Here is a 25,293-nt window from a genome sequence, read left to right on the forward strand (position 1 = left end):
AGAGTGGTGCGCACTGAATGGGTGCTGCTGCCGGATGCTCTCTCATCGAATGCAATTTCTCCATCTGTGAGATCAATAAAGTGTCATCTTATCTTATCTCTTAACTGTCCCTGTGGATTAACCCTATTGAATACGAAAGCCTCATGATTTAGAGGTATCTGCTCATTGCTCTTTGCATATTCAGTGTCTTGGCAAAATGTTGAAAGCCTTGGCAGTAATGCGAAGAAATGTCTTATGTGACCCAAAGCACCCCGCTCTCCCCAAAATAGGTTGGAAACCACTGTTGTATCTTACACTTGCTTTTAACTTTTGTGGCACTTTACTGTTCATCAGCTGCTTGGTGTAATTGCTGGACTTAAAAAAGCTTAACATAACAACAAAAAAGCTCAACATGACATGAATCTTTCATGTGCTGTACACAAGATACTGAAAAACTCTTTGTACCAAAGAGAAGACACAGGTCTGATGTCAGCTCTTCTTTTCGTGTAGCTGCCGCAGCCACAACATACATCATTAAAGTATTCCTCCACCAAGGAGGAGCTACCTAGCAGAACACCACTTTGCTTTTAACAGCTTTCATGTGGACGCCTGATCTCCCCTCCCATGAGTTGCTGTTGCGCTGCTATCAAATAAGCCCAATAAGCATCACTGCCCATGCTTTTGATGCTTAAAAAAAACATGTTTTACTAAAACTTCATGTTCATACATGTTCTGCTTCATCACTTTATTTCAATATTTTCAATTGTAATTTTTCAGAACAGAAAAAGGTAAAGTACACAAGCCCTTTACAGTGAATGAATGCCATGGTTTATTTCATGTTTCAGGTGACTACATTGGTGAATACCAGCAACAAAGGGCCCTCAAGTAAGAAAAAGGGTCGCTCCAAGAAAGCCCACGTCCTGGCCGTGTCTGTGGAGCAGGCCACTCAGAACTTCCTGGAGAAGGGGGAGCAGATCGCCAAAGACAGCCAGGACCTAAAAGAGGAGCTCATCGCTGCCGTGGAGGATGTTCGAAAACAAGGTCATAATGCACAGTATAATGGCGTTTGATGTTGGTTATTTGATAGATGGATGGATAGATTAGATAAATGGTATGCAGCTTTTTTTGTTGTTGTTGCGTGATTCGGAGTTTAGTTTAAATGTCCTATATGCTCATGTTGGCTTTTCAAACTTCTTAGGACATCGTGACTTTGGTATATCCAATATTATAAATTAAGAATGAGGTGTGACTACAAAAAATCTGTAAGATAGCAGTTGACACCAGATGTTTACATGCATTGATTACACGCACACAAATACCAAATATGCACACCACATAATTCTAGGACCCTTATATAGTGAGAAAAATAGATGGTATATTTATGTTGCAGGTTATGTGTATGAAAACAAAACCAACAACAGAATAGGGTGTTTGTCTCTGTCTGAAAGCACATAGGAATGCAAAATGATGGTAACAACCATGGTTGCAGTGTTTATTATCATTAGCTAAGTTGTAGCACCAGTAATGTGAGCACTATAATGATCAGAACAAATCTTTAGTGAAAGGATGGATATGGATAAAATAAATAACTAAATAAACCGAGGACCTTCAAGGACTACAACATGCTGACATCAGCCGGTAAGTAGGAGATGGGGTAATTACTCCAATGTGTGCACAATCCAAAAATCTTCAAAAAGTCTGTTTAAGCATAACATAGGGACCCATCAAAATTATGTAAGTTTTCCAGATACATGAAGTGTCACAGTAGGTTTTACAGTCCTTCCCAGCTGCCTGTAGGGAATAAAAAGGAGAAAGTCAGTGAGCTTTATGTAAATCCAATGTTTATCCCTAAATGGAATTGGCCTGTTCAGTGACTACATCAGCAGAAAATCAAATGGAGCTCAGCATATGTTGTGCTTTCCTCCTGCTCCGCTCCGTCAGCGGCACTTGGTCATTGCTGCTGTTTAACATCGGCTTGACTGTTCTGCCACATTGCTCATTTTAGCCGTGAAATGGACTGTTGCCTTACAGGTCGTCCCCATAGCTAAATGGTTGAAGAAATTCACTTGTTAAACAAAAGGGCAGCAGTTACTTATATATTCTATGGCTATTTTTGTAAAACTCTTCCCACTGAAATAATACTATAACATCAGCTTTAAATGATCTGCTATTTGTTGACAAATACGTTTATATATATATATATATATATATATATATATATATATATATATATATATATATATATATATATATATATATATATATATATATATATATATATATATATATATATATATATATATATATAAAGTGTAGTGTATGTGCCTCAGAGGGGCACACCACTCTTATCTGGTTATTTTATTTCATTTAATCAGCTTTCAGGAACATTTGTACAGGAAGGTGATTACACTGAGTTTGTCATAGAACGTCTTTGCAGCATAGTACTTGAATTTTGTCCTGCAGACTCCGGATGGTGGAGGCTGCACAAACTATTCACTTTCACCAGCCCAATGAGTACTCATCACATGTAGAAGTATTGAACAGATCCATTATAGGGATGCAAGTGAAGGTGCAGGACAATGGCCCTCATTTATCAAACTTGCGTACGGTGAAATCAGAGCGTATGTGGGCGGTACGAAAAATTACCGCCTGTTTTGGCATTTATCAATCTGAGCGCACCGTACACTCGGCGTACGGTGCGCTCAGATCCTACACCAAGTCAGGAGGTGGTGTACATGATACACCAATTTAAACTAAACACTAAACAGCGCTGGAAAACTGTTTTTAGCAGCATGAATTGCATTGCCACACCACATCCACATTGATGATTTAAACATGAAACAAGGCTACAGTGTTAATGTTTATGGGCAGACTTGATTCAATGTTGCGCTGCATTGACACGCTTCTCCAGCCACGGGTCGAGCTCAGAGGCTCAGTCCGACCAGAGACACTAGAACCTGGACTGCGGGCCATAGAGACACTCATGGTGTTTTTTAACATATTTTTTAACAAAAAAGACCGCTGTTGCTGCGCAAACTTTGTGGATGGCTGCCCCGCCTCACATGGCGCTGCCGTCGGGACACCGGGACTCACCTGGGTCTTCACGAGGCCCTGCTCCGCGTTCTGGCTGCTTTGAGCGTCAAGTCTGTGGACCGTATTCCGTGGCGCGAGCAACCCGGGTGTCAAATAAATCCATCGACAGCACCACAGCTTTCTTCGGTCCGGACGGGTTCGTAAGGTCCGGGAGTGGCGCGCGCAGGGTCTGCTGACCGCGTGCTCTCCTCTCCTCAGGGGGAGGATCGCCGCTCGTCCCGTCGTAGGGCTGTCTTCGGTCCGGACGGGTTCGTTAGGTTCCGGTTGGCTGTGAGCTCTCCGCGCACCTGTTCCCTCCCGGAGGAAAGCTCTGATCAGGCCAAAAGACGTGCAGTTCTGCCCCGGCTCCAGCGCTGAGTCCGCGGAGCTGACAGCTGCTTTTCAGTTCATGGTCCAGAGTCTGCTCGGACTGCAGCGTTACATCCACGCTTTCTTCTTTTTACTACACTTTTTTTCATTTTATACCCTTTTTATATAGGCTATTTAGGCCTACAGCGTATTTAATAAACGTTTTTTTTTAATTATTATTATTAACCTATTTGTTTTCAGTAAATGTGATCTTGGATTGGCTATAAGGTTATTGTGGGTTTCTAATAGATTATTTAATTTTTCTCATGCGCAAATATATCATATTTGTTGTGTTAAAAACTTTTTTTTTAATCATTTCCTGGTTGGAGGTTCGTGCGTGCGTGCCGCAAAACCCGTGGGTGAGGCCTCCTCATTATGAATATTTTTGGGCGTTTCTTTCAAATGAGGCTGGGATTTCTCCGTGGCATTTACCATCAGATGCTTTTGCGTACGGAGAGATCTGAGCGTAAAACACGGGTTCATAAATGCCACGCGCACTCTGGCGTATATCGCAATTACACCTACACGTACACCGTTTTTGTACGCAATGTTGATAAATGAGGGCCAATGTGTGGTTTGGTGTTCCCAAACAATGGTCTATTTTGTGTATTAAGAAATGAATGTATTTCATTTGTCATTGTCACAAAAGTTGATGAGGATGTTTGTGTTGCAGGTGAAACGATGCGGATGGCCTCCTCAGAGTTTGCCGATGATCCGTGCTCCTCCGTGAAGCGAGGGACTATGGTGCGAGCTGCCCGGGCCCTGCTGTCTGCTGTCACCCGCCTCCTCATCCTCGCTGACATGGCTGACGTCATGAGACTCCTGTCCCATCTTAAAATTGTTAGTTGTCAGACAAATAATTGTTCCTCTCATGGTACATTTTCATTTTCATACAAGTGTGGATACTGTCAATACTTTGTCGACATCATTTATAAGGCCGGTGTGTTCCACTGCTTTCTCAGTTATAAGACAGTCAGTAGTGGTCAAGAACCCTACCAGGACAGCAGAGGGCGGTACAGACTTTATTCCCACTTTGCACTTGGCCAATATGCTTTAAATGAATACATAATGCCAGGTCAGCGGTCAAAACATTTTTTTTTTACCATCACTACACATCCACTGGAAATAGTGTTAAACAGTAGAAATCAGTCATGTTACAATATTTTTAAGCAGGTTAACTTCATGTTGTATTTTATGTTTTGTGACAAAAACTAATACTAATACTAATTAAGCCTAAGTGATTGGTGTGTAAAGAATAATGATTTTCAATTTTCTGCAAACACATTTTTGATTCATTCAGACGTCAACAATAGTGTAGCTACGGGACCCACCTTCAACCCTTTTTGTTTTACCCTATTTTCTTATTTGTATCAACATATGATCAGTGTTTTATTCCACAGAACTCTCAGAGGAGATCCTCCATAGAGTCATGTGCAATAAAGCATTGAGGTTGGCTATAAAAATGTCAAAACAATTTATCAACTGTGACTATTGGCAAATGCCCATGGCTTACTGAAAATAGTCCTTTTTTGGGTCCTGGTCCACCAGATGAGAACCACTGCTTCAAAGCACATGTCTTTTTGTGTCTGACACATAGTTTACTCTTTGTTAATTTTGGACTTTAAATTGATCAGGACCACTGCAGTCAAAGGGCACATGATGTCATTCCTGTCATCGTCTTTACATAGTAGTCGAGAGCATGAGTTAGATGAAGCTGTAATGTTTTTCACAGAAAACGCTGTTGATGAAAACCTTGTTTTCTGACAGGTGGAAGAGGCTCTGGAGGGAGTAAAGAATGCCACCAATGAGCAGGATCTGGCTAACCGCTTCAAGGAGTTTGGAAAAGAGATGGTGAAGCTTAATTATGTTGCAGCCAGGAGACAGCAGGTAAGACTGACGGCTGATGAGAGCTGCTCTCAGCTGGAAAATTAATCTTTGGCTTTTTCTTTCTTTTCAGTTCATTATAGTGTACCAAAGCAGTGCAATGCAAACATTATGAAAGCATTTAAATAAATAAATAGTGTAAAATTGGCACCATTTCAAAATTAGCAGAGTGTCTGCATCAGCGCGTATTAGACTCCCAAAGATGGTATATTATGCCTACGGCTGTTTCACACCGCAGAAGTTTTCTGAATAGAACTGAAGAGCGAAGCACTCTGCACAAGGGCCGCTTCAATTCGCGTCCTGTTAAGCGGATGAGAACGTGCTTTTGTTTTCACACTGGACGCCGATGCAGCCTTTTTCCGCTCAAAAATGGAATACAAGCAAACAGTTTTTTGCCTGTCGCTCACACAGTTTTTTTTATTTGATTTGATTTATTTGAGCAATTATTTACATTATTTACATTATTATATTTACATTCATGTCACATGAAACCAAAGAAAAATAATAGCTCAAAGGGAGTAGGCCGAAGCAAGAGAGCTTATAAGTGCCTACCCCATATTCAAGATACTTTCATGCGTTTCAGGATTGTAAGATATACATTATTGAAGCGCATGTGTCTAGCAGCAGGCAAAATTTCACATTACATTATAATACTATTTTGAAACTATTCATTTATTGAAGCATAAGGAAGTTTGCATCCCCACTACATGCACCATGTGTATGTTTTCAACATTGAATGGCACACTGGCAGGTCTTGAGGATGATTAGAGACTTTTATTGCAAATGACTCGCGTTTGAACAAATCAGCAAAACCAGAAGGAAAGACAAACCTACTCTGCCATGAAACTGATCTTTAGAGGCAAAAAGTTGACAGTGTAAATAAACACTGCTCGCCGCAAGGCAGCACGGCCGCTCGGTTCTGGGATATGTGTGTGGTGTTTAGTAGCCCTTACTCTGAAGTTATATGGCATCAAGAATGACAGAGATAGCACCATATAACCCTGCAGTCCCTGTCCAGTTTAAGGACTTTGAGCTATAGAACTCATTTCAGAAAACAGTCTTTTATATGACCCTGTGATTGGTAATATCCTATATCACATGTCACTAAAATCCTAACACCTGAATCTCATGTGGATGTTCCAGGAGCTCAAAGACCCCCAGTGCAGAGATGAGATGGCTGCTGCTCGTGGAGCCTTGAAGAAGAATGCCACCATGCTGTACACAGCCTCACAGGCCTTCCTACGCCATCCAGATGTGGCTGCCACACGGGCCAACCGTGACTATGTGTTCAAGCAGGTGCAGGAGGCCATAGGTGGAATCTCCAGCGCGTCTCAAGCCACCTCTCCCACTGAGGAGAAGCACGGCCATGCTGGCATCGGGGAACTTGCTGCTGCACTCAATGAATTTGATGTAAGTGCTTTCCTCTAATGGACAACTTATGCTCAATAATAACAGCAGAAGGCATTGTACCTTATATATTCACAACTGAAAGATGGCCATAGTTTATATACAGCGGGAACTGTATGTTTACATACACTTACACTTACATACAGACAGACACATTTGCATTTTTCACTGTCTGACATGAAACCACAATTAACTTTTTTTTTTTTTTAGGTTAATTAGAAACTAAAAAAAATATTTCTATTTGTCAAATTCCAGAAGAATGATGGTCATTGTCCATTTGGAAGACCCATCTGCGCTGTTGCTCCAATATTTCCACATGGTGTTCTTTCTTCATGATGTCATCTATTTTGTGAAGTGCACCAGTCCCTCCCGCAGCAAAACAACCCAAAACAAAAAAAAATGCAAATGTGTCTTTTTATGAAGTGTATGTAAACATATGCTTCCCGCTTTATATACACTACTGTTCAAAAGTTTGGGGTCACTTAAAATGTCCCCTTTAAAAAAAATTCTATTCCAATTTTTGAAAGAAAAGCCCTGCTTTTTCCATTGAGGATAACGCTAAATGAATCCGAGAGTCTAGACATTGCCAATGTTGTGAAAACTGATTAGAGAAGCTGGCCTGGGTGACCCCAAACTTTGCAAAAGCTATATATACAGGTGAAACTCGGAAAAATTTTAATATTGTTAAAAAGTGCATACATTTGTTATTCAACTTAAACTGTGAAACTAATATACTGTATGATAGACTCATTACATGCAAAGTGAGATATGCATGGCCTTTATTTGTTATCATTTTTATTATTATGGCTCAGCTTGTAAAATCCCCAAAATAAGAAAGAATATTTTGAAAATGGACTGAAAGCCATAATCATTGAAATTATAACAAAGGCTTGACATGTGTCACTTTGCATGTAATGAGTCGATATCATATATTAGGTAGGGCTGGAGATAACATTTTAAGTTACAATAATAAAATAACTTTTGAATGATATCTAATTTTCCGAGTTTCACTTCAAGTCAGTTACTGCACAATCCCAGTCTTACAGGACCCTTTCAAACGTGCCGTTTTGATGTTTTCCTGCTGCACTCTAGTGGTCAAATGATGATAATGCAGTCTTTTTGATGAAGCGCGCTACCGTTTTGTCAGGAGGAAGAAATTAAACATGACTGCTTAGATTTAGCATATCATTCATTTATGTCCAGAATTATGACTGGTTTTATTTCTTGTGGCTTTTTTAGTTAAAGCTGAGTAAAATAATTTAGGATGCTCTGGGCTTTCAAATGAAGGCTGTTCACAGGTGGAGTGTTTAAAACCACTAAGAGCATATTCTTATTAAGCATACCGCAGACCAAAATCTAGCCATGTAAAATAGAACGCCTCAGAATTAATTAATTATTAAACATGAACAAAATTAAATAAAAGAAAACCCATTGTAATAACATACAGTACGGCCTGTAGATTATGTACTGTATGTAACTGTGGATTATGGGGTATTTGCAATAAAACAGTGGCCTCTTGTGGTGATGTTGGGGAACATGCAGTCTCTTTGCAACTGTGCTTTTGTCAGGCGTAGCCCATGTTCCATAAGGGTCCACATAGACAATGACATTTGAAATGACCAAATAAGAACATTGGCCCATCTAAACCACATTGATCGTGTTTTATGTAAAGCAGAACAGCCTTTTAGAAAAGCAAAAGTGCAGCATAATTTCATTTCATTTGGCAGACAGGCAGCAGTTAAATGAGACAAATTGCCCTTTGCTTAGCCTTCTGTGCTCGCTCGCAGCTGAAGCATGTTTAATTCCTAACTGACTCAGAGCGTAGTCCGATCCTCTCAGAATAGTAATAGCCTCATATCCCAGACGACCTGTGGGATTTCAATTGGATTGTCTATGCAATTGATGATTGGCTGGAGTGCAGATTTACCACCATATGTTGTTCTCGAGGCTCTTGCTATGATTTTGCTTTCACCCATGACTCATATGACACGCTTGCTCTGTCTCCAGTAATGGACTTCCCCTGGCTGCTGCTGCAGTGAGGATGATTGTGTTTTCCTTGGTTTTGGGGCACTGCTCCCTGTTGTCATTCGTTTCTCATGTTGTTTTTTTGCTGGTTGCAGTATTGCACAACCTCACTACTTTATTCTTTTATTTAATCTTCATTTACTGTTTGATTTATAAAACAATCTTATTTTTTACAAGTAATTTGAGTAATCCTGTAAATGCAAATGACTGTGTCTGTAGCGTTTTGTTTTACATACTGATTGAGTTTCGACTGAAATAAGGAGACATAACATTTTCTTGTAAATGTCTAGAGGCTGTGCATAGCTTCTCGTGTCACTGTGCTGAAAATGGTAAAGATGTTGAGCCTGGTACCTCAGCTGCTCCTGAACATGTGCAGGTCGTGACACAAAGGTTAGACATGAATTTAAATGTGGGTCACAGATGCTGCTCTCTACCAACATTAAAGGGCAACTTTTGAATATGACCTCACCTGCACCAATGTTTCACTTTTGAGGCCCACTACCAGTTTGAATTCGTTTGCTCAGGCTTTTCAACCAAATTTGTATTTTTATTGCATGTTAAAATGTTCATTATGTTTATTATAAATTCAGGAAAATATCATAAAAGCCCTACGCTTGTACCAAAATGCTTCTACTTTGTTAAATGCCCACAATCATCTTTTAAAATGCTGATACCATGATTAGACGGCCAAAGGGAAAGAAGACACAGTATGCTAGTCTAATAACTGTCCTACTGGACTGAATGCCTGTTTGTGAGTACAGATGGAGTCCAGGCCCCGTGGGCATGTGGGTAAGGACATGCTGTAGCATGGAGATGAGATTTTAGGTCACTGCATGCACAACAATCTCACAAGTGTTAAACCCAGCCTTAAAAGGATCTTTCCCGTTAAACTAGGGAGTGAAATCTGCTAATGACCATCCATTTTTGTTACGCAGCGGATGCTCGCACTCTGAAAACAAAATAGTCTGTCTCTCCCTGTCGCCTGGTAACTGCTGTGCTTATGTGACTTTGGAAACAATATTTATCACATCGATGTACATGCAGCAAATTTCGTCCCTGGACAGATGTTAAACAGTCACCCTAAAAGGAGTAATTATATTCAGAACTATAAACAAAGCCTATGTATATGCGCAGACATTCAATCACAGACAGATACATTTAGAGACATTTGCACAAAATTATGTTAGTAAAATACATAAAACACAAACTGAATGCAAGTCAAATGTTTTCCCCTTTAAAATGGGACCCTGTTGTTTTTTGTTCCCTGATTGATTTCATCCTTCTCCTAATTTCCTCTAATGTTTGCTGAAGTACTAAATGCTTCTTGTGTTATTCAGTCAAGCACATATTAATACTAAGACCTAAATTCTGCAGTTAAACAGTTGCAGACAAAGCATGCTTGCAGTTCTTATTCTGGGCAGCAGATGGCAGTATTTAATTGTGTTCGTCTCTGGTCAAGTCTTCTCTTTAAACATTTCCCCGCCCTGTCTCTGTATTTTCCATTTTTATCCCTTTTTCCTTAGAAACAGAATTTCACTGGGGCTCACTGTTAAAGGGCATGCATTACAATGTGTAGTTATTAGATGAATAGAATGTATTCCATGATATTTTTGAAAGATTTTTTTGTATGCACTAGTGCCTAGTGTCTAGTTATTTAGTGACACTGCAGGACTGTCTGCATGTACTGTTCTCTGCACTTAAGGGAATGGGTGACTGTGGCACTGCTTCCTCTCTCTGTTGTGTGCATAGTGTCATCACTGCTCTGTATGAGTACACTGACCACGGATAAAGCACAGTGAATGATGCTCACTGCTGCACACACAACTGCTCTGTCCCACTCATTTTCACACACACGCACAGAGCAGCCTGCGGCACACATCCAGTCACACAGGATCAGCCTGACATGCTTTTTATTTCCATCTGCTTGTGCTCCTCTGCTTTGTTCTTTTTTTGGGGGTTATTTACACGGCGTCTTTCTCACACCCCCTCACCTCGTGATCCTCTTTTGCCTCTTTCTCTCTCATTGTTCTAACGTCTGAAGTGTTGGAATGTGACTGTTTTCTTACTCTGAGCCTATTTAGTTGCGGTGTTGGGTTTTCAACCAGAGCTATCCACTTTATTGCTCAGCATGCTGGTGTTCAATCTGCATACATCATGGCCTAACTGTAACTGGATTTGCGCAGCTGAGAGAAGGCGCCCTAAACAGGCTTTGTGTGAGCCCCAGTGTGGCCAACATTGCCTTCTCAGTGTAAGTCATTTTTGAAAGCTGCGTGCATCCATCTGTTCTGTATCAGGTTATCAGTTTCATTTATGGTTATTGGTTGACACTCATGAGTGCCAACATACAAATACCAATAAGCTTCTTCAGCAGAGAAATGAACAGAGACTTGTCTCATTTCTCCTTTTAATCTGTTACGCCCAGTTGTTTTTGAGATTGCCTTCCCTCCTCTTGTGAGCAGACAACAGCCCACTTGATGGATAGGAATTTCATTGAACAATGGCTGTCCAGCAGTGACCTTTTGGCATGGTTCATTTGTGGCTGAGGATGAGTCATGGCTACAGCAACCTCAGAGAAACAGTGACTGGGGAGCAACAGCTCTAATGTATGTAGATGTATTCCAAACTGAGAGATAGCTTTTCTGGTAATTGCTGTATCAATCTGTGCACTTCTATCCTTGCTGTTTCTCTTACTTCTTGGACGCTTCTCGTTGTCTCTCGGATGATGCACACATGCAAGTATGCCCCTGCCTCTCTCATCATTGTCTCCTCTCACACTTTGATGGAGCTGGTTAAACATGCAGGTGGCAGACTGACAGATGTGGCGTTGATCACAGTACATGTACTGTAAATAAGTCAGGCCAGAGTATGCAGCAGCTTTGGATTCTACACATACACATGAATTTATAAGGTCTTCAGTGACAGCACAGGGCTCCGTTATTGACAAAAAGCGACCCACTGCCAGTGCAACATGTTAGAGCTACTGTGTGTGTGGGGGTTGCTTTATTTTACAGCAGTGCAACTTCTCACAAAGCAAACAAAACCAACCAACCAAACAAATGACTTACAGGTCGGCATGAATAGTCTTGAAAACCTCATCAACATAATAAATTATGGAGGGCAAAAAGATTCATCTCCAGCTTTAAAACAAGGGCCCCTTGTCTGCATAAAAGTCTTGGGTGTTTTTTTCTGAGTGGGTGCAGCAAATGACTTTGATAAAAAGATACATTGCCTCAAGTCAAGGTCCTCTCTACAGGAGACTCTTATGCCGTCTTGCCCACACGATACTAGTTTCTCTGATTGCAGTGGCTCATAAAGTAAATATTGTGTTGCACATACAAACAGAGGTGCAGATCAATAGTTCACTTTCCAGCAAGGAGAAGGGGCATGATGGAGGAGTGGCTAGCAGTCTGGCCTCACAGTAAGAAGGTCCTGGTTTTGATTCCAGGACCATGTGAGGTCTTTCTGTGTGGAGTTTGCATGTTCTGTCCGCGTGTTTAGGCTCACCTTAAGCAGATGGGTTTTCCGCCTTCTGCTTCTGACAGGTTGCCCCAGTAGCATTGAAGGATGGGTGAAATGCAGAGGACGGATTATAGTTGGGCACTTTCCTTTTTTAATGCATCTTTCCTTTTGGTCAATGTTAAATTGTGCACTGTCCCTGTCTAAATAAAAACCATACCATACCATACCATACTAAAATCAAAGTCAGATTTTTGTAATTATCTGTGCTTTAGGCCTGTACTCAGTTTTTTTGCTGGCCACATGAAGCAGCAGAGCTTTGATAAGGATGTGAGGCCTTTCTAAATACACTTTTCCTCCCACACATATCTTGTACTTCTTAGAATAATATAGGCATGTGCAAACAATAACAGTTCTTTTAGGGAATCTAGTGGGATAAGTCTGGCAGGAAACTCTGGGTGGATTTGAGACAAAGCTTAACCAAAAGATTATAAATGCTGCTTGTCTGATTTCTCCTACCTCAAAGGATCTCGCTGAAGAAATGCAAAGTAGTTTCTTTTTCCTGAACAGAATATTTTGGTTAGCATTGTAGAAAACTTATTGGAAACGTTGTTTCATGCACAGCTTTAAGGTGCGTGGACGTGTCTGTTTACAGTATAGCCTTTAAAAGCACTCCACTAAAGGACCCAAATAAAAGCGAACAGGACATTTTATTGCCCGATAAAGATGGGTGTTAACCGAACATCTCCCCTAAAGCCTGGAGTGCAGATAGTGGCAGACTTTGCAGATTTACCACAATGTGAACTGTAATTCTGTGTTTCAGACTCTACCACCTTCCCCACGATTACAAAAAAGAACTTTGAAATTAGTGCTGTTTAATACTTTTGTGTTTTAGATAAGCCGTTGTAGAAGAGAGACTATAGAAAAACTATAACAGGTAAAGTAAAAAAAAAAAAAAAATGCTTATTCAAAAATGATTCTCTTCTCTGATGACAAGTCTGCTCCAAAATTACAAAGCAGCGCAGTTTACACTTGGATAGCCCACGCCGCACATTTGAATAGCGTAGCACCCAGAAAGCCTTTAATTTCCCCCCGTGGCTTCGAGAATGGGAGAGATGCTCTATATCCCAGATCTGCTTGGAACAAGCTCTAATGCACCACTGAAGTGGCGCAGATGAGAGTGGCTTTGTTGACTGGCCAATTTAGCTGTCATTTGGAGATAATGCAGTGGTTGGTGGCACCAAGTACAAACGCGGCGAGTGCATTTTAGCTGCTGTGTATTATGTTAACTGATCCTATGTAATGTACGGATATTACTGTTAGCACTCAGAGGGCTTCTGATTGGCACATGTGATATAATGTGGTGTTGAGCAGAAATACTCATTTGGGTCTTAAGCCTGCAGAGAATATAAGGCATGAAATGTACCAGGGCACTCATGTAAAAGAGATTTTTGAACTCAATGAGATTTGTTTCTGGTTAAATAAAGGTTTGAATGAACAAATAAAAAAAACAAGACAGAAATTATAGGTCTTTTGCTCTAATGTCTCAGGGAAAGACCCACAGATATCTGAAGTGTTGCAAAAATGTAATATACTGTAGTTGTTGAGTGACGTATGAATAAAGGTTATCTTACAAGAAATACATAATCAAAAACTGCACTGTGTTGCAGTTAAATGATCTTGAATAATATTTAATACACTCTTTATATAAATGATCAGAATAACCAAAAATAAATAGGCTATTCTGATTTTTCTTAAGGAAGAATGTAGAATGTTAAAAAAACAAAACAATGTTTGCATATTTTACATTCAGATGTGATGTGTCCACATGAGGCATTTGTACACTGTCTGCCAATCAATATAAATGCATACAGTTTCTAATCAATGCAACAAAGGACGAGAGCGCTGTGGGCACACCATTTGAATAGGTAAAATAGCCAAGCCTTGGGTTCTTGCTGTTCTGTCTAGGCCCACAGAAGAAGCAGTCCCCTGGGAGGAAACTGCTCTTCAGATTGCTGCTCTGCCATAGGGCAAGCTATTTCTGCGGCTGCACCCTCTATTTAAATGACACTCCATCTGCCTCCCTTTCCTGCCCACCCTTCTCCGTTTTCACACATGCAGAATGAATTTTCACTTGAATTTGCAATTGCTACATATTCACACTAGAATTGCTTCCTGTAGAATAGGGATGAGGATGTTTACGTGCAGACAAAGACTGCCTGAGTTTGATCATTACCAGAACAAGGGGCCAATGCAGTCTTTCAGACATGTGAATTTCAGTTAATTGCAGAAAAAGAAAAGTGCTGTAGTGTGGTTCATTGTAAACTTTTAAGTATGATGTGGGCGTGACCCAAGCAGGGAAGCCATCGAGGCAGATAAAGCGTATAGTTTAACAGACCTGTTAGTCTGGATTCCCTGTCAAAAGCAAAAGAAATATAAAATATCCCCCCCCCTGCTTTTTTTGGCCAGCAGGGGGTTGATGACTATGCACACCATTTCTGGTTCACCTTTGCTTGCCTGTTTGTGTTTGTATTTAGCAAATAGTTAGCCCCGATAGCTAGCTGCGATGTCCTATGAATCTATGACTTGTTCCAGTCAGACGAGGCAAGAGATCAATCAATCAATCAAACTTTTTTTTATAAAGTGCTTTTCATGCCGAAAGGTATCACAAAGATCCGACTTTCCCTTCATACGTAACCACGGTGGGTGACCAATCCCAGCAGGTGGTGGTCCGTTGCATTCCTGTGTGTTGTCTGAGGGCTCTTCATGGGAGTCCGGGTGTCATGGCAACACCTCTGCTTATGGGCCAGTGCGTCTTTTTCCACATATGATCCACTTACCTTTGGTTCCAGCTAAGTTCACATCGCTCTCAGTGTCGTGAGTGGTCTTAATCTTCATTAAGACATGGGGCAGTGCTGTGACTCAGCTCTGCACAGTGCGAGAGGGTCAATCCTGCTGAGTAATTAATAAAGTCCTCCGCCCATCTCTCAGTCCCTCAGTCCCCACGGGCCCAAATGGAGGACAAAAGACACATGCATTTAAATGTCAATTGCATCTTTATGTGCCTATAGTTGAAATCAACCTTTGCTTTGTCATTGCAATAAACAGTGGTTAATGGGAGAGGATTAGCAGGTGATCTGCGGGGGATTACCCCCAAATGACTTTTAATTTTGCACAATTCTTTCTTTTTTAAATCTTCTTTACAGTAATATTTTCAAACTCAATTTAATGGTATTCACTCTTGACCTCAATTTTAATTCTCATTCGTCTTGTATTGCAAAAATCTTCATGATTTCTTTCATGGCTCATGTATTCTATCTAAGATGACTACTACTCCCAAGTATGTTTTATTAGTCATGCTCTATACTAAAGACTCTATACGTTGGAGGTTCTCTTATCCTTCAGAAGAACTCACTGAACCTCATGATGTTCTGTTGGATTTTTCTAACACGTGCATTCTTCCTTAACTGAGATGGTTCAACAACTTCATATTTGTATGTAATATCTGCTTTCCTCAATGCTCTTTATGACTCCCAAGATGCTGTTATCTCGACATTTACAGGACTGCTGGGAAAAGATAGTCTCCCAGACACCATGATTACCCGTATCTCTCGACCACATCAAATGTGATTAGCCAGGAAAACTGCAGGTGTACCCTGCTCTGTCTCCATCATGTGCTTCTTTGGAACAAATCACTGTCCAGGGCCCATTGGTCAGTGATCTAATGTGTGCTTTTGTTTACAATTTGTCTTGAAAGAGGTCTCCCAACCTTAATGGCAGATAGCAGTAATCTCTTTCTGTCATTACTAGCATTATTGTTTATTTTATTCTAAACACACACACACTTATGACGATTCATCACCAGAAAAGATATTTGACAATAACTTGGAACTTTGCATATGTCATGTTTCAAAGTTTCCGTATGCTATAATAATTAACTATTACCATATTAGTTGTCAATTCTTTTAATAATCAAATTATTTGTGTTGTTTACTCATTACTGCATCTCTTTATTTATTTTTAGCAATGTGGGTATTTTGTACTCAATTTTTTTTTTTTTTTACCCAAGGTTTATCTCAAGCCTGGGTTAGAAAAAACAAGGTTTTAAAATATTGTTTCACTTTCTGTTGTTGTCCTGGTATTGTCAAGTGCCACACAAGCGTTTCTCCATAGAAAGCGAATAAATATTCACAACACATCACTGGAAGATACATAATTTGTCCAGTGGCAACAATCATGGTCTAAGAGCTTTTTGTTCATTGGCCTTTTGGCTGTAAAAGAATGGCTTTAATGAGAGACCAAATAAGGAAAATGCTATATTCTCTAAGTGCTTTGTCACATTGAATGGTGAACAAAAACCCACATGTTGCCCAATGAAATGAAACAATCACAATCTGTGGTATTTAAAAATATGGGACCTGAAAGCAGGCAACATCTTGATCAAATAATTCAGTTTATTTCTCAAGAATGAAACTAAATGTTTATTTTAAGTTTAATGTGCCCGAGGGGGTGGAGTCAAAGGAGAAGCTGAGTGTTCCCCTGCCATCCTCTGACACCGTGAAATATTCGCTGCTACGAGCCAAAGTCCTGTCTCCGACCCTGCCGCCCCTCTCCTAATGCTCTCCCGCTACTTGCTGTGGGTCTACATTTTCAGTCGTCTGCCAGAAAGCCTGGGCATGGCTCCAACTACCATTACCTGTGCCGGCAAGGAGCCTTGTTGGCCTTATTATGCTACTGTACTCCATGATTTATGGCTCTGTCTATGTGCATCTGCTGCATTAATAAACATACGGGGACACACTCATAATGTAACCTGTAGAGTTTTGAATACAAACTCTATCAGAGCTCCTGTTTCACTATCTCCATCTCCATAACTTTGGGTTAGATTTCTTTTCCGTAAAGGGGTGGGATTTAAAAGCGGCTATACCCATTATTATATATAACCCGTAATAGAGTGAAATGCACTGTAGCCTCCTGCAGTGTATTGTAGGCTATTTACAGACATACTGGAATAAAGATACAGGCTGGTTTGTGGAGTGATACGAGGTGGGTCGAGTAGCCAAAAATATTTACTCAGCACTCAAGTAGAAGTAAAAAGTAGTGGCCATAACAATTACTAAAGTAAGTAAAAAGTACTGGAGTACTGTGAGTACTGAGTAACTGTTTGAGTGAAAAAGTCTGATTTATTTCCAGTGACACCCTAAATTGTGTGAAAAAAAAATATTTCCAATGAAAATTCCAGGAACATGGCAACAAAATACAGGAAAACAAAATCATTTGAATAAGACTAACTACATCTATTTTTATACGTTAAAATTAAGCATTTGCCTTTTAAATAATTACTCATAGTTGAAAAAGAGTACAAATACTTAATTATAAGTATGATAAACCTACTCTAAGAAGTACAGTGTAACTGAGTACTACCTGCCTCTGTATGTGCTTATGAACTCATTCCTGTGAAACATCAGAATATTTTGGTAAAGTTACACTTTGATTGCAATTAACAATTTAAACTTAACTAGCAAATTGGCCGTTAGATGACCGGTACACAAATTGTCCAATCATACCCTAGTGCACAGCAGGGAAGGTCAAGTGTTTTGCCCAAGGACACAAAGACAGTATGTGCTTCTGCGAGTGGGGATTTTCTGATGCAGGAAAGATCAACTGTGTCGACAACACGCCTCGGCTCATTTGCTGCAGTTTCCTGTCGAGGTGTTTTGAGGTAGTCATGGCAACAAGGGCTGAATGTAATCTGAGAATGAAACAACTTTGTGCGTCTACATCTGTCGTACTGAATGTACTGAATATCTGAGCTGAGAACTCAAACCTAATAACCCACTGCGTTGGCTTCAATCCGGATATTAACCTGGTATACTGTGACTTTTGGACAGACCTCTTAAATTTAAGACATGGAGATCGGGATTGAAGAAATACTTCATCAAAATCCACGTAACTGTTATTTAAACATGTCTTTGTATACGGTTGTATAAATTAATAATAAGTTAATATTGTCGACCAGACTGGATTGATGAAGTTGAGGGCTTTTTTGTGTCTATCTTCAGATCAGAAGCATATGAACATTTCTTTACAACAATACACTGTGCTCAATAAGAAAAGTGAGAAACCCGAGATAACAACGGGTCTTCCAAAAATTGTAGAATGAAAAATAGATTATATAAAGATACTTTTTTGTTGAAAATACAAAACAGGGCAAACACGTCTATTGCACTCGCTTTACAGGGCAAAAAAACCCAAATAGTTTATAGATTTGAAAAGAGCTTTTCGATGCAGTAAATCATAACATGGATAAGTTGGAGAAATATGTTAGATGGAGGATTGCATTGCATTGGATGAGAAGTTATTTAAAAAATAGAAAGCAGTTTGTAGAGATTGACACTTTCAGTTTGTCAATATGGATATGGTTTGTGGCATTACCCCAGCGAGCAGTAGTGGGCCCAAAGTTATTTGATTTATACAATAATGACTTGTGCAATGTTACTCATGTCTTTAAATGAGTGTTATCTGCTCTTGATACGTATGTGTTCTGTGCAGGTTAAGGGCATTAGTAAAGCCAAATAGAAATAGAAATGAGCAAATAAAGACGGTGGTTTGCTCAAAATAAATCATTTGATTTGACTAAAACAAAAATCAAATGCTGTTGCTGAAGGAAGTCCTGGAGTTGTAAAGAGATACAGGAGACTCTGGCTGTTTTTATGCAAGAGGTTTATTTACCATCTGGACACAGACTTGAACTCTCAACACATTGTGGTAGTATTGGGCATTCTAGTTTAGCAATGTTCTCATAGGTTCTCTCGCGTTTCTTAACCAGGGGTATGGCGGATTAGAATATTATTGTGAAAAGTTATTTTAAACACATTTTATGCAGTGAAATGTATGGATTTCAGAGTGATTTAGCTTTATGGTGAGCATTTTTTTTTGATTGGCATACCCTCAAGGCAGGTGGCATGAGGACTGCAATAGACTTGCCCAAGGGGTCCTCAAAACAAACACAGTTGGAACCACTGGAATAGAGAGATGTGGCAGAAAGAAGAGAGAGCCAAAGAATGCCAGTACGGGTCGTATGAGACAACTTGGCCATGAATGCATATTGAGAAAATGTAGCATCAGGCTTCTAAGATGCTGCATATGTTCTGCTAGTTGAAACAGAAGTGTGAGGGCAAATACAGCACTAAGATGGCTCTGGGCATACACCGAGTTATCCATAAGGATTGTCAATAATGGGGGCTGCAGGTGTTTTGGGCAGGTTGTGCAGGGACTAAACAACTAAACTCCGTATGACTGAGCTCAAGACCACAAAGAAATCACGTTAATCAAAAAATACTCTGAATACTTATAATCAAATGCATTCTTCAATGAATGTACTAATATAAAAGTAATCAACTGGTGAGATCAGAAATAGCAATGAGATGCCAAGCAGTGCACACCCAGTAGCAGGGCTTGTATAAAGCGCCGTGCCAACCAAAAGGATATCTAGTGGCAATGCATAAACATTTGAATCAAAATTTTAATGTGAAAAGATGCCACGGTTGCAGATTGCCCAGAGACAGGCAATTTGTTAACATTATTGTAAAAGTGTTGATTATGCTGAAAGTTGCCGGTTGGTTCTCCTAATCAAGTTGATTATGTAGAGAACAGTGATATCTCCCCTTAGGTATTGCCTACATGGGGCGAGTCAGATCGGAAGCTGACATAATTAAACCAGCGGCGTACACGTGCAGAAGCTTAATCAACAGGCCCTGGCAATCCAAGCACTTTGAGTTCAACATTTATAATCTTGTTCCCGCCGTTTGTCACCGGCCTCCCCAGTGCGGTTTTCAGGCTGTTCAGAAATACCTCGGTGCACTGCAAATACTGATGACGCCGCTGACTTACAGTTAGATGAATGTGAACCTGATGGCATCGTAGTAAACTTTTGCATACTAATAGGCGTTGGGCATGTGCAGTACATAAACTCCGAAGTAGCATGTAGTGTGTGATTGCCAGGGCTTGACGATTTTGAACACAACTATTTTCCCCATATTGATCAATCTCGTTTTTTTTATTACATTTTCTAGATGGTTCAGTCAGACTCGAAACTGCGCGCTAACTCTGTCCTGCTGCAGAAGCAAAGACAAGCTGGACACCTCTAAACCTCACAGTACACAATATTCCCGTCTCACCCCTTTACCTGCCTCCACACAGCTTACACAACATCTGCAATGGAGCCGCAAAAAAGTGAAAGGGTTTGAAGAATGTCAAAAACAAGAAGCGAGAGTTAGCACACTGTACAGTTTCCAACTTCACGCTGTTTCACGCAATAACAGCTACAGCTATGTACTGTACATAAAAGAATATGCATTTATATGTTAAGAAAAAAAGACAAACTTACAATTCACTTTCAGACATCAAGCTAACCACTTCATGTCTTCTCCTACTCAGAAATAACAAATATCCTCCGTGATCCTCTAAAGTTTCTCCACGTGTGTCTGTTTTGCCGTATTGTTGCCATTGGTGACGTTAGCGCAGGTTTAAATATAACGGATCCTCTTCCCTGGTGCCTGACTTCTTGTTTGGTTCATGTAATTCCCAAGGCTTTATCAGAGAGTGCCGCGGCTTTGGCTGCGGCCATCTGCGGAGTCCGGCAAAAATACTGCTTGTGGCGTCTTTTCCATCTATCCGCAGATGTCGAGTGTTTTTGCAGGGTTTGTTTGTGTTCAGAAGGACGACGGTTCTTAAGGTGATTAAATTAGTTTGTTATACTATCCAGTTGTGGTAAAACAATCCATTAGCAGTTGTTACAGACGCTTTCCCTTTGTAAACAAGTGGGCACTTCCTCCTGCCTAGTTTTACATGATTTGTTGATGAAAACACACCACGTGATGATTTAGATCGATCTTTATTGAAATCGCAATCAGATTAAAATTCAATAGCGATTGCATTGTGTATGTTAGGCCATGCCACGACAATGTCTTTTACTTGGACAGGATGTGCCACTAGGTGTATTATTAGTCAACTTAAAGGGAAGGGGGGGTAGAGGCAATTCGCACCAGAAGCCAAGCCAAGTCAAAGGGAAACTTTAAATAATCCGTTTTAGATTTATTTAGCATTATCCAACCAAAAAAAAAGCAAGATAGGGATTAAGATGGATTTGAAATTATTACTTGATACTTGTAAAAGGCATTATACGCCCACTTTAATAACTGGCCTTTTTGTACAAAGAGAAACATAATACAACCGTACATAACATGATAGCATGTAATTGCTTCAACAGTTACAGTTCACCCACGTTTTTGACCGCAATATTAAAATAATCGCTTCATGGTGATATGTTTAAGCATGCAGCATTGTGTTTTATGTTATTTTGGATGCAAATAACAATCAATCTCATTGCATGATTTTGTTTCCGGCTTTCACTAGCTTCTGACTCACTTGACTTCTGTGGTTTACACACTTAGCTCATGCTCTTACATCCACCCAAAAATGTCTGTACCCCAATTAAACCTATGAAAGATTCATCAGAGATAAGTGCTGAGTGTCAAGATCACTTTAGTCACAGTTCCTGCTGTTTCCATGTATTAAATATGCAGCCTTGCCTAACTTGCATGACATATGTGTAAAGAAATGGGCTGCCCTTAAAATATTAACCACACTACTAAAGGTAGATTTCTTGTGACACTCTTACAATAGCTTCTTCACAGAAATACAAGGTAAGCATATTGAGGTCTAGGCCTCCTGGATACCCACCCTGAACTCATCCAAAACTTCTGTAAAACTTTGGCTTTTATTTTTTAATATTTTATGTGATATTGCAGACAAGAATGTCTGGATGTAATTCAACCAATAATAACAAAGGCTATGCTTTGAATTTGCGACAGGTTGCTGAATGTCTCTCCCTGCTCTCTCCACCACTTTGTTTTCAAACAAAATCTGACCATAAATAAACAGATGGTCTTCATTTTAACTAGCTTAAGCTCATACTATGTTTGATGCTCAAATAAACATCAAAATGTCATTTCCCAGCTAATATGGTGAATGTAGCTGCATTTTGATTAAAAATAAAATAAAATACGATGATGCATTCAGTGTGTGTGCTGCATATACACCGTGCAGATCCATCGCTGTTTTGACTGAATGAGGCATTCTACTCTGTTTTGTGTAACTTGGATACACAGTACTTAACAATTTTGACTAAATCTTGCTGATTGTCTACACCTTGCTTACAGTGGTCATTGCACTGCTTTAAGTTGGCCCTGCTCTTGGACAAGAGCTGGAGCTATAGCCTGAGTCAGGAACATTAGATTAATCAATGAGAGTGGAGGCTATGACTAATGCTGCTTTGGGGCCAGTGTGGCTACAGCTTTGTCAAACACATTAACAGTCACAAGCAAACTACTCCTGAACTCTGGGATAGGGACACCAGAGGCAAGACAGTGCCATGCTTAAGACTATGTTGAACTTCCTTCTCACAGTACAAGTCAAATACCGCTTGTTCCCTTGAGGCACACTTGACATTGGCTGATGCGACACACGTCCAGTCCCTGTGGGTAGAGCCCCAAAGTGGGGTCAAACTAATAACCTCACCCTTTGTGGAGCAAACACAACCCTGCCTGTAGTCATTGTACTAAATTAAGTCGTTCAGCTTCAAGCAATATGCACATGAAACAAATCCTTCCCCCTTTGAGAAGTAAAAAAAATAAAATATATATTTAAAAAATGTGTTTGGTTCATCACAGAACCTTTTTTCTAAATATATTTTTGTGTAGTGTTGCTTTGTTCATAGCTCTGATTATGGGATTTTGTATTTACTAACATTATGGGCTCAAATGATGCATTTCCAACTGGCACCTGCCAATTACGTTGAAATCCTTGCAGCTCTTTCCAAGCAGCTCTTTCTCCTCTGCCTATCCCCAATCCCACTGATAATTGAAACCTGACATCCTGTGTGGAATAACAATGGAGCAGGGTCTTCAGGGGATGTCTTCCGACTTCCTTCATGTTCTCTTCCTTGTATCTGTCCACAGTGATCTCCCTCATGCAACGAGCTTTATTGTGTTCCCGTGTTTCTTTTTCTGATGTTGACATACAGAGCATGTACAATGCGAGACCACGGAACATACGGATTACTGTACAGAGCAATGAAGTTCGTTTACATGTGCCATCTAGGTTTGTGGAGCTGCCTGATTTATTGTAGGCTATAAGGCTATATGGCTATATATAGGCTATATGCTTCAAAATCAACTCTTTTTTTTTTAACCAAATGTACCTGTCAATCGATTTCTTGACCCATACCATGTGATTCCTGGCTAAAATGAATGCTAGCGTTGATGCCTCTATTGCAAACAAATGTGGACTCTCACATTTTTGTTGCCAGCTGCAGAGAAAACCTTGAAGGTAATGGTGAGTGCGTTCCACGTACCTTTCTGCTTTTGGTCTTATTCCGCATCATTTAACAGTGTGCCCTACTGCCCCAGGACCAGGCCAGCTTTAGAGTTTAAACACCCAATCTGCTCTCAAGCACACTTGACTTGTTTCATCCAGTGAGATAGTTGAGGTCTGCATTTTTGATCTGCACTAGATTAGAAGACCGATTATTGTTGAGACAAAGCTGCAAAGCTTGTTTATGCCTCTTATAATATTCTACCTCAAACGGCTGTAAATGACCTATTTAATTTTAGTAACACCAAAAGCTGTTGATGCTAGTTGCTAGAATCACCAAACACTTTTGTGAGGAAGGTTTCTAAAGGTCAAGACTGAAGGCCTCCAAGAAAAGAGCTACACAATTGAGATGCTTTCAAGTTAGTACCAAGGACAGCCTTTATGTCTGAGAATGGTTACAGCCTCCCACATGCAGCCTCTGGTCGTCAGTGTCAAACACAGCGAGCGGCTGAGGCTCTTCTCAGTGGCTTTCACAGTGAGAGGTTGTGGTGGCGTGGCCCTGTCTGCATGTGGAGGATGAGATGCTGGATATCAACAGTGAATAAATGAGCAGCCAATTACCATTTGTTGGCAATTAACATATACATGGTACACTCTAATTGGTTCTGCATGCGTTTGTTTATATATGATCAATCTCTATTAAGGAGGAAATACTGGAATAGCCAGAGCTATAAATCCTTTGTCCACTGATAGAGAATTCTCTTTGTTTTGTGAACAACTTAGCAGTAGATAATTTCGGATTCAACGTCAAGGCAGTAAAATTGATAAATTACAGTATGTTCAAAGTATGACACATGCTCAAATGGACATCACTGATTTACATTTTTACCATTTGTGTTTTTGTATGACAGACAGAACGAATGGGAATTAAACTAAATGGCTACGAATCCAAATCAATTTACCAATATCATTGACCACATAAAGACAAACTCAAGACCTGGAATACAAATTCTCTACAGGGGTAAAAGATGCAAAGGACAACATGTTCCACTTTTGTTCTATCAGCCTCTCCTGTGTCCTCTTTTCCAAATCCTCCACTGGTCACTGCTGAGTCCAATTGATCCTATAGTATAGCTCTGACCTTTTACCTGTCTGTGCCATCCAGAACAAGATCATCCTGGACCCCCTGACATTCAGCGAGGCACGTTTCCGCCCGTCTCTGGAGGAGCGCCTGGAGAGCATCATCAGCGGTGCAGCACTAATGGCCGACTCCTCCTGCACACGCGACGATCGCAGAGAACGCATCGTGGCAGAGTGCAACGCAGTCCGGCAGGCCCTGCAAGACCTGCTGAGTGAATACATGAACAATGTAAGTGCTTTGTTAATATTCATCAGGTGCTGTCTTTGATACACTTAAAGGCCCTGCACACATCATACTACATTCTTAAACAATGACGAATGTACATTTTTATATGTGGCCCACACTTGTTACATAAACCCTTGCACATTTAACTGCTTACTGTCATGTTGACATCTTGCATATCACAGAGTGTCCTTCAAAGTCACGATCTGGTGAAAAAGCTATCTCATTCTGTCATGGACTGGTGAGCATGGGGTTAACCAATAGACAACACCAAGAAATTCCAGTCCATACTCTTGGGCTGGGTCATAATATGAGGCAGATTGCTCACAGTGGTGTAGTTTTCTTGCCAATTGCTGAATTTG

General features: G+C 40.3%; 1 protein-coding gene across 1 annotated transcript in view; it reads left to right on the forward strand.

Annotated features, from left to right (window-relative positions):
• The window catches only part of ctnna2 (catenin (cadherin-associated protein), alpha 2), a 237,820-nt gene that overhangs the window by 18,276 nt on the left and 194,251 nt on the right, over window positions 1–25,293 (forward strand). Inside the window, exons 3-7 of the mRNA XM_079553918.1 lie at window positions 825–1,020; window positions 4,094–4,260; window positions 5,188–5,307; window positions 6,448–6,714; window positions 24,734–24,937. Of these exons, the coding sequence (XP_079410044.1) occupies window positions 825–1,020; window positions 4,094–4,260; window positions 5,188–5,307; window positions 6,448–6,714; window positions 24,734–24,937 (954 nt within the window). The remainder of the gene's footprint in view (window positions 1–824; window positions 1,021–4,093; window positions 4,261–5,187; window positions 5,308–6,447; window positions 6,715–24,733; window positions 24,938–25,293) is intronic.

The sequence above is a fragment of the Gobius niger genome (assembly GCF_951799975.1).
Source record: "Gobius niger genome assembly, chromosome: 3".
NCBI lineage: Eukaryota > Metazoa > Chordata > Actinopteri > Gobiiformes > Gobiidae > Gobius > Gobius niger.